This window comes from Vicia villosa, unplaced genomic scaffold (assembly GCF_029867415.1).
Source record: "Vicia villosa cultivar HV-30 ecotype Madison, WI unplaced genomic scaffold, Vvil1.0 ctg.006118F_1_1, whole genome shotgun sequence".
NCBI classification, from domain to species: domain Eukaryota; kingdom Viridiplantae; phylum Streptophyta; class Magnoliopsida; order Fabales; family Fabaceae; genus Vicia; species Vicia villosa.
The window spans coordinates 19,291-30,553 of NW_026706730.1; the positions used below are offsets into that span (position 1 = coordinate 19,291).

General features: G+C 35.9%; 1 protein-coding gene across 1 annotated transcript; it reads right to left on the minus strand.

The window, feature by feature from the left end:
* Positions 1-483: 483 nt before the first annotated feature.
* On the minus strand, positions 484-5,928 carry LOC131642924 (uncharacterized). Its single transcript, XM_058913084.1, has one exon. The coding sequence runs from the start codon at positions 5,926-5,928 to the stop codon at positions 484-486; it is 5,445 nt and encodes a 1,814-aa protein (XP_058769067.1).
* Positions 5,929-11,263: the final 5,335 nt, after the last annotated feature.

Consider the following 11,263-nt stretch of genomic DNA (forward strand, 5'->3'; position numbering starts at 1 on the left):
GATCACACCATTTATTTATCCTTTCTTGCACTTAATTTGATTAAAACTAAAAAACCGACCCTGTATATTGATCAAAGCTTATCCTTGAATGTGTGATCCAATGATACCAACCCTTTCCTTGATGAATTTAATGGTAAGCATTGTAACGCCATTACGTTGTCAGGTCATTATCTTCGGCTCCATATATGCAAAAAGTTTCTGGAAGAAATCACCTCAGAAGACAGCACCCCCAAAATCATCCGTAGTAGAGTAACACATCACTGATTACTTCGAAACAACATGATAGATTATTGCTACTTGAATAAAACTAGATCTAAGTTCCTAAGGAAGAAATAATAAAACAACTTCAGAATTTTTCATAGCATTGAATGATGGTAAACCTTACAATATATAGTTAGGGTTTACTAGATCCCTAAAGGGCCATGGGCCAGCAGAAAACATAAATTAAACATAAATCCATAAATACTTCTAAAAACACCTCCCCTAATAATAGAAATCTTTTAATAAAACAGACTTTGTCTTATTTCTAATGGGTCTGATTGTCTTCTTATCAATACTCATAGGCCCAATGAGAACCTTGTCCTCAAGGTTCATAGGAGAGTTGTTTGGGCCGGTTTGCGAAGCTATTGGGCCGGTTTCAGGGTTGGTTGTGTTTGGTTTGAGTGGCAATGAAAAAGGACACGTGGCTGAAGCAGGCATGGCCGCAGGGTAATTAGGGTTAGGTGGTGGAGTAAAAGAAAGGTTAGGTGGTGAGGATAAGGGTGAAATCTGGATGGAGGTTTTTGATTGGTTGGCTGGTGATAGGGGGCATGGGGAAACGGGATTCTTGGACCGAGGAGATAAAGTTTTGAGTGTGGTATTGGAAATCTGTGGGTGGAAAATAGCTGGGTTTGAGAGTTCCAACGGTAACTTGGGAATAGCAGACGAACGCGTGGGACACGTGAAGGGTGAAGTGTGGGCCCCTGCCAGCTGTGGAGCATTGTTTATGGTACTTGGGACAGAAATCCAAGAAGTGTTAAAGTCATTTGTACTCCCCTTTTCACTTGCACTTGCAACTCTCTCTTGTGTTTGACCCACAGAATTTTTTTCTTCTCTCAACTCTTTTTCTGCACTTGTGTTTTCTTTTGGACCTCCCTCTTCTCGTTTCCTATCAACCAAACTCAAAGGAATTAGTGGTTCGTTTTCCTGTAAGTTTTGAATGTCCCCATAAATGTGTCGCTGCTCTTGAGGGGGGATCGGACGAATTTCCGTAGTAGATAGCGAGCCATGATAAGGTTTAAGCAAGGAAACATGAACTACTGGGTGAATACGCGAGGAGGACGGAAGATCCAACAAATATGCAACTTCTCCGACCCTTTTGATTATCTGGAAGGGACCAAAAAAACGCTTAGACAACTTCTGCGAAGTTCGTTTGGTCACTGTTTGTTGCCGGTAAGGATGTAACTTTAGCAGAACCATGTCGCCTTGGTTGAAGGACACATCAAGACGCTTTTTATTTGCTTGTTTTTCCATTTGTGTTCTGCTTTTCTTCAGATTTTCTTTTAACTGATGAAGTATTTGTTGGCGTTGTTGCAGGGAAGTCGATAGAGAATCCTCTTGATGATCTTCGGTGACATAGTGCAAAGGATTAGGTGGGTCACGTCCGTACAGTGCTTTGAACGGTGTCATTTGGATTGCTGTGTGAAACGAAGTGTTGAACCAGAACTCTGCAAGGTAGAGGAATTTGTACCATTGTCGCGGATGATCGCTCGTGAAGCACCGTAGGTAAGTTTCCAACGATCTGTTAACTACTTCTGTCTGGCCATCCGTTTCTGGATGGTATGAAGTACTATATTTTAATATCGTCCCTTGTTGTTTGAAAAACTCTTTCCAGAAGGAGCTCAGAAATAAGGAATCTCTGTCGGAGACAATGGATTTGGGGTTTCCGTGCAAGCGATAGATCTCTACTGAAAAACGAGAAGCCAGATCTTTAGCTGTGAACTTTGTTGGTAAAGCTAGGAAGTGCACAAATTTGGTGAGACGGTCGCATATCACCCAGATCACGGTGTGTCCGAACGAATTTGGGAGATGCGTGATGAAATCCATGGTAAGTTCATCCCAAACTTTTCCTGGAATTGGGAGTGGTTGCAAAAGTCCTTTCTTTTTCTGAGTTACATACTTATTATGCTGACACACTGTGCAATGTTTCACCATTTCTTTGACGGCGAGGTAAAGTCCCGGCCATGAGAAAGAAGCAGATATTCTGGCCATTGTTGCCTTGACGCCGGAGTGTCCCGCTGTTGGGGTGGAGTGATACTCATGAAGGATGGTGTTGCGAAGTTCTGCAAGGTCAGGTATAAAAATGCGATCTTTGTGATATATCAATCCTTGAATGAACGTAAAGTTTTCCTGGTCGTTATGCTGTTGAGTCATTTGTCTTACCAAATCTTTGCCTGCAGGATCCGTGGAATAAAAGGCCTTAAGTGTAGACAGAAGTTCAGGGACAGGGGAAGAGATAACCATCAGCAAGGGATCTTCAGAAAATTTTCGGCTCAAAGCATCAGCAACCAAATTAGATTTCCCAGGTTTGTACATGATCTCAAAATTAAAACCTTGCAATTTCGCCGCCCATTTTTGTTGTTCCGGTGTTTGAATTTTTTGTAGTAACAAGTTCCGTAAGCTCTTTTGGTCAGTATGAATGTGAAATTTTTGACCCACAAGATATTGACGCCATTTCTTGACTGCCTCTGTTACAGCATACATCTCCCGCACATAAACTGAAGCAGCTTGCATCCTTGGGCACATCTTCTTGCTGAAGAAAGCAATTGGGTGATTATCTTGTGAGAGTACTGCACCAATAGCAACCCCTGAAGCGTCTGTTTCAACAACAAATTGTTTTGTAAAATCTGGCAAGACAAGAACCGGCATGTCGGTCATCTTGGTCTTCAACTGTGTAAAGGCTTCGGCCGCCTCTGTACCCCAAACAAATCTAGTAGAACGTAGTATATCGGTGAGAGGAGCGGCGAGTGTGGCGTAATTACGCACAAAGCGACGGTAAAATCCAGTGAGGCCCAAAAATCCGCGGAGTGCCGTGAGAGAACGTGGTTCCGGCCAGTCTAATATGGCTTGGATTTTCTCTGGATCTGGTGCAACGTTTCCAGCAGAGATGATATGACCCAAATAATGAACTCTATCAACTGCAAAAACACATTTAGACAATTTCGCAACAAAAACATGGGATTTTAAAAGATTAAAAACAATATGTAAATGAGTTAAATGATCAGCAAAAGTAGGGCTGTAAATGAGGATGTCGTCGAAAAAAACTAGAACAAACTGTCTTAAATAAGGGCGCAATAGGTCATTCATGGCAGATTGAAATGTAGAGGGGGCATTAGTGAGCCCAAAGGGCATTACGAGAAATTCGTAGTGCCCATCGAAAGTTCTGAAAGCTGTCTTATAAGTATCTTCCATCGAAACTCTAATCTGGTGATATCCTGAGCGCAAATCTATCTTAGTGAAAATTTTTGCATTCCCCAACTCATCAAGTAGTTCGTCTATAGTAGGTATAGGAAAACGATCCTTGATCGTTACTGCATTTAAAGCCCTGTAGTCAACGCAAAAGCGCCAAGTGCCATCCTTTTTTTTTACAAGTAGGACAGGGGAGGAAAATGGGCTATGGCTTGGAATGATGATCCCATCTTTAAGCATATCTTTAATAATTGTTGTCATGGCTTCTTTTTGGTAGTGAGGGTAGCGATAAGGTTTTACATTGACGGGTGGTGTGTTTGGAAAAAGTGGAATATGGTGATCGTGAGGTCTAGGAGGGGGAAGGCCTTGGGGAGCTTGGAATATTTCTTTGTGATGTTCAATAATGGATCTGACCTCAAGAGGTAAAGATGTAGGCAAAGTATCAAGGGCAGATTTAGGAGTTGGGGCTGTGGAAGGTTGTATTTCCTCAAAGGTCATTAAGTGTAGGGATGCTATGGAGTCTGTATGGATCAGTTGGCAGAATTGGTGAAAGCTGGAAATGGCAGGGTGTATTTGAGGGTCGCCTTTCAAGGTTATTGTAGTGTTGTTATGTGAAAAAGTAATGGAAGGGACTGAGAAGTCAGCGTTAATTGGGCCTAGGGTGCGTAACCACGCCATCCCTAGAACAACATCTGCACCCTCAATTGGGAGAAGATAAAAGGGTAGGGAGAACTGCTGGTTTTGAAGTATGATAGGTACATCTTGGCAAATGCCTTTGCAATTCAAGTGAGAGCCGTTTCCGACCATTACCGAGAATTGAGGTATTGATGAAGTTGGCAGATTGAGATGTTGGGCAAGCCTAGGTTGGAGGATGTTGTGGGTGCTGCCTGTATCTACTAACACCATGACTGGCAGTCCATTTATAACACCTTGGAATTTAAGGGTTTGGGGGGAAAACTGTCCGGTTAAAGCTTGTGGGGAGAGTTGAAAATATGTGTGGGAAGGGTCTGTTGTGGGCAACTCGGTGTCGCTGGAAATCTCAGCAAGTTGCTCGTATTCGGTAATGTCATCTTCAGCCAGAAGTAGAAAGAACTTGCTTGCACATTTGTGACCCGGAATAAATTTCTCGTCACAATTAAAACACAAGCCTTGTGCACGTCTTTCTTGAAGTTGGCTGTTATTAAGACGGCGAATAGGCAGGCGGTTCGGTGGTGGTGTGGTGGAATTTTTGGCTGTAGTATTTGTTGGTGTGGTTAGAGGTATGGGGGGTTTATGTGTGGGCTGAAAACTGGAAATAGTATTGGGCTTGCTGAATTGGTAGTTATAGGGTTTGTTGTGTTTCTGTTTGGCCTCTTTGAATTTAGATTCAATCAGTTTGGCAAGTCCGATTGCTTGTGAAATATAAGTGGGCTTGTGAATAGCTAGTTCATGTTGAATTTCTGGGTTTAAACCAGAAATAAAACAATTTAGAAGTGCCTCTTGAGATAATCCAACCACTTGATTTCCAAGTTTCTCAAACTTTGTTTGATATTCCATAACTGTCCCTTCTTGTTTCAACTTAAATAGTTCTGCCTGATGGTTATCAAATGTTGAGGGACCAAACCTTAACTCTAAGGCTCTAATAAAGGAAAACCAATCAGATAATAAGTGATTGTGATGCATCCACTTGAACCAAGACAAAGCATCACCCTTCATATAAAATGAAATTAAAGATAATCGATTTTCCGGGGGCAAATTATAGAAACTAAAAAATTGGTCCGCTTGAAACAACCAATCGAGCGGGTTAGAACCATCAAACATAGGTAGTTCGAGTTTGGGGGAACGTGCAGTAGGTAAGGGTGGGATTTGGGTGTTTGAGTGAAATGGGATGTGGGGGGTGTAAGGAGTGAAGGCTGTATTATAGTTTTGAGTAGGAATAAAAGGTGTGGACGTAGAATGGTTAGGAGGAAATGGGGGAGGGGGTTGGGCAGCGGATATTCTGGGTGGGATAGTAGTGGTGTGGTGTGGATGGGTGTTGGAAAACGTAGCGGAGTTACGAGGTGGAGTGAAAGTTGGTGTGATAGTATGTGGAATGGGTTGGGTGAGCATAGGGATGGAATAAGGGGTGTGAGATATACCTGAACTACCAGATGCAGAATGAACAGTGCCGTCGGGGTGAACAGTACCGACGGAATGAACAGTAACCGGGACTGTAGCAGCAACGTGAGAGGTAGCTGGATCTGGGAAAACGCGTTGCGCTAGCAGTAGCTGCAGATTTTCCATGACTGACTCATGTCTAACATCAGCAATATGCTTCTCTTTGTCAAATCTACTATGTATGTCACCAAGCTGCTGCGCCAGATCTAATGCTGCAGCTTGAAAACGTTCGTCCATTTGCATCTCGGTGTCTTGTATAGCGGTAGTCAATTGAAGATGAGCAAGGTTAACCGCTTCTTCTATAATTTCCTTAGAAGAAGGGTTGTTGGGTTTTGGGGGAGCCATGAGTAAGAGAGAATGAAAGCACCAATGATAGATTATTGCTACTTGAATAAAACTAGATCTAAGTTCCTAAGGAAGAAATAATAAAACAACTTCAGAATTTTTCATAGCATTGAATGATGGTAAACCTTACAATATATAGTTAGGGTTTACTAGATCCCTAAAGGGCCATGGGCCAGCAGAAAACATAAATTAAACATAAATCCATAAATACTTCTAAAAACACCTCCCCTAATAATAGAAATCTTTTAATAAAACAGACTTTGTCTTATTTCTAATGGGTCTGATTGTCTTCTTATCACAACACATTGAAGAATTCTTGTCATGCTCAGGTGATAATCAATATATTGAGATGCAATGGTCAGAGCCATTGCAATGTACTTATCTTGATTCATTTATTACAATATTTTTTGAACTTTTATATTATACTAAATGTCACCTTATTCTTTTGTTTTAATTTTGCATGGAATCTAATCGCACTCAGGTTAAACAAGCTGAACACGATTTTCAACATAAGCTACTCAAAATAATTTCACATTTGAAAATGATTTTTAACGATTTCTAATAGATTCCAAGTAGATGAGAGGAGTTAATGAAAACACATTTAACACACCAGTAATGGAGGAGGTGGGCCAATTGAAGTAGAGTTTGCAGCCTGACTTCATGACTTTGTCAATAAGGATTTAGTCCGATTATATTCCGGGATAAAAGATTCAGTCAAAATTACACTTCTGCGAGCTGGATATCATATCTTGAGCATGTGAGAATATGAAACATTAACCACCCTCTCGCCGAACTTTTATTGTATGTCAGAATTTCTTACTCTCTACAGAGAGATATGCGAGCGAGAGCCTTTGACATTTTGGAGCCAAAAGGAACTGTTGATATGCTTATCATTTTCCTAGAGGAAAGAAGCGAGGGGTTTCATCCTTTACTTGACAGTGTTGAGGTGAGTAGACTAAGATATATGCAGCTTTTATGTGTGTTTGTTTATATCTACTACAAAATTTCCTTTATCAGCCAATTTGAATTCATGTCAAGACTCGAAGAATAGGATTACACCATTTCTTGGTAAATGGAAAGATCATTCCATAACCAACCCAACTGGTGTCTATGGATCTACAATATCTGCAGCTGACAATGGCCAACTTACTCAGGTATTTTACACCTTGATAACTCTTGTTGTTGTGTAGGCAACCGAAATTGCAGCTCCGTATAATTAGGAAAGAATCAATATATCATGTCTCCCTTTCTTACTATTTTATTAACTAACACTAATCCATCCGCTTTCTTACTATTTTATTAAATAACATTAATCCATCTGTTTTAGTATGATACACAAATCATTCGGGTGTTACAACTATGATTCATGTTACAAGTGCAAAAACTCAACCTAACAATTTATTAACCTTTTGAGCTACTTCACTTACCACTTACTCTACGAATTTTTTTCATCACAGGTTTCACGTTTATGATGTTGACAGTATGTTATGGAAGTTTATGGCGGTTTGCTGGATAGACCTTATGGTTTGTTTTTTGTAGATGGTGGAAGGTTGTTGGGTGCACATTGTCTGCAGATTGTGGATATTGTTGTTTGGGTTACTGTTACTATGGCAACACTGTTTTTTATTCTTCATAAGATGAAATTGCTTTGGACTTCTGCTAAGGAAGAAATGGCTGGTTTGGATTTAACTAGCCATGGTAGAGGTGTTGTGTTTGTTGGAATGAAAATTGTGGAACGACGACGTATGAGGAACAATGGAGAGATTAAGGGTGTTCACTGAGTTTTATATCTGTTGCCACGGTTTAGAAAGATAGCTGTACAAAATAAGCCTTGAATTGAAGTTCTGTTATAAACCAATAATACATAACTATTACTTACTAACTACAAGTAGCAGCTGATAATTTGATTTATTGAAATGGAAATAAGTAGTAAGCTTAACTGTCTACAAACTATTATGCTTGAGAATATTAAGAAAAATGTTTTATTCGTCAACCTGTGTTTCCACTTACTCACAAATTGATTATCAGAACATTTTATTTATTTTACGATCAATAATGAATACATATTCTTCATTGTGCTTCAAATGTGATTTTGATCCCTCTTGAAAATGTAGGTCACAAATATTCAACTCACTCTAGCTACTGATATATTATGTTACTGACACATGTAACATTAAAAATGATATTAACAAAAGTTACTCACAAGTGTTCCATGAATATAAAATAGTTATACTAATATATTAAAATATATTGAAGCCGAACTAAAATTATTCAAAAGTGAGAAATAGTTAAAATCAAAATATCCATTGACCTTGCAGCTTGAGTAATGAGTGAAAGAGAGAATTTGAGGGAGAAGAATTCTGAAATACTTTAAATTTAATTGATGATAGATTGATAGCTAATACAAGATAGAGAGTAGTTTTATTGCACAAATAATTGCTGATCATCAATTCATTCATTAGAGATTGCAACCAGTTTTTTTGGAAAAGCTGCGTATATTTAGACAAACTAGTAACAAACCTGTGCATACGCACGACTTCTGTTCGGTTACGCGAATTTGGATACATCAGTTATTTTAAATAAAAATGTTAAAAAAGAAAAAAAAATAGATAAATAATTAATTATCTCATATATAAAAATATTTAGATCAATAATATATTTTTTTCCCGTATATCATTTTTGGATTAAAAATATTTAATCATGAATATCATTTCTCGTATATAAAAATATTTAAATCAATAATAAAATTTTTTCCATATACAAACTTCATTTTTGTTTAGGTATCATTTACAAAAATATTTGGATCAATATTAAATTTTCGTATATTAAAATATTTAGATTAATAATATATTTTTTCCCGTATACCATTTTTGGATAAAAAGTATTTGATCATAAATACCATTTCTCCTATACAAAAATATTTAGGTTAATAATAAATTTTTTCCCGTATACAGACTTCATTTTTGTTTAGGTATCATTTACAAAAATATTTGGATCAATATTAAATTTCGTATATAAAAATATTTACATCAAAAGTAGATTTTTTCCGTATACCATTTTTGAATAAAAAATATTTGGATCATAAATAACATTTTTCATAAATAATAATACAAATATTATTTCTATTTAGGTATAATTTACAAAAATATTTGGATCAATATTAAATTTTTGTATAAAAAAATATTTAGATCAATAATAGTTTTTTTCCCGTATACCATTTTTGGATCAAAAATATTTAAACATAAATACCATTTCTCGTATATAAAAATATTTAGATTAATAATTGATTTTTTTCCTGTATACAAACCTCATTTTTGTTCAGTATTATTTACAAAAATATTTGGATCAATAGTAAATTTCGTATATAAAAATATTTAGATCAATAGTAGATTATTTTCCCGTATACCATCTTGGAATAAAAATATTTGGATCATAAATACCATTTTTCGTAAATAATAGATTTTTTTCCATATACAAATATTATTTTTGTTAAGGTGTCATTTACAAAAATATTTGGATCAATATCAAATTTTCGTATATAAAAATATTTAGATCAATAATAGATTTTTTGGCCTATTCCATTTTTGAATAAAAAATATTTGGATCATAAATAACATATTTTTCGTAATAATAAAATTAAGAACTTTATGGTACAAAGACCAAAACACCACAATTTTAATGTGGTGGCAAAAAATCAAATAAGGGTATGTTGAACTTTTCCACAACCATTAATTTTCTTATATTATAGATTGATAGATTTTTTTTTGGAGAAAGAAGTGAGAAAGTGATGAAAGAGCAAAAAAATAGAGAATATGGAGAGATTTGATAAGTTTGATAAAATATAAGAGTTGTATTATTTTAATAATAAAATTAAGAACTTTATGGTACAAAGACCAAAAAACCACAATTTTAATATGGTGACAAAATATCAAATAAAGGTATTTTGAACTTTTCCACAATCATTAGCAATGGTAAAAATCTCGTATGCATAGTTGTGACGTTTAATTGTTATCTAATATTTATCATACCTGGTACTTAAATCGTGTTGTAGCCATATGCACCTATTCATCTTTTGGTAGTCAGTCAATAAACTTTTGGAATATATATATATATATATATATATATATATATATATATATATATATATATATATATATATATATATATATGGACAACTTCTCTACCTATCACAAAATGTTGGATAGTGTACCTCCAATCAATCACATGATTTCATCTTATTCAACACATTTAATTACTTATTAAAATACTACAAATATTTGTTGTTTTCAAAGAATTTTATAAAGGAACTAACTCTACCCAACTTTTTGAATTGGATAGATAAGAATTTACCTATATATATATATATATATATATATATATATATATATATATATATATATATATATATATATATATATATATATATATATATATATACTTTCATTGTTCTACTTGGTTCTTCTTCTCATGTATGAAAAGGACGAAGCAGTTACAATATTAAATTTGTATGCAGAAGATTATTTAATATTCCAAAGAAACACAAAGCACATAGTCGATTTTATTTTCAAAACCTATACTAATTTAAAGTCTAATATGATCATTGATCAGTACCTAAAACATAAAATAAAAAAAGGAATACATATTCTCTTTTGTCTCTTTGTTTTGTATTGAACTATATTGAACTATGTATATAGTTTTATTATTTTGTATATAGATAGTATATATATGACCAGCTGAGGTGGCAGCTCTAGATTGGTTAATACCCTTGTATATATAGTTGATGTATAGCCACTCATTCATTAATGAAGATAACATATAATTTGTTTTCTTCTCCAATGAGCTCTTTTGCGATTCCGTTATGCAATTCTTGTGCATATTGTAAGAGATCCACCATTATCAACATGGTATCAGAGCATACAAAGCTCTGGTAGCCATTATCTTTCTCTGTTTTCCTTCTTTTTCATCACGATTCGTTTTCTCTCTTTTCATCGTGAACCTTTTGTTTTCTTCTTTCTTGAATCTTTTTCAATGGCGAACCAGAGCTATGCCGACTTTGCAACGAACTCTACAAATCCTTATTACCTTCATCCAAATGAAAATCCAGCCCTTGTTCTTGTTACTCCACCGTTGAATGATAAGAACTATCATATTTGGGCGCGTTTGATGCAGATTGCTCTAATCTCCAAGAACAAGGATAAGTTCATTGATGGAACCCTAACCAAACCTCCTGTTTTGGATCTTCTATATGCTCCATGGATTAGGTGCAATGCCATGGTGCTCGTGTGGATTCAACGTTCTATATCCGAGTCGATTGCAAAATCCGTTCTATGGATCG

What these genes read in the sequence shown, in the direction of transcription:
- LOC131642924 (XM_058913084.1), bottom strand. Translation starts at nt 5,928, where the DNA reads ATGGCTCCCCCAAAACCCAACAACCCTTCTTCTAAGGAAATTATAGAA.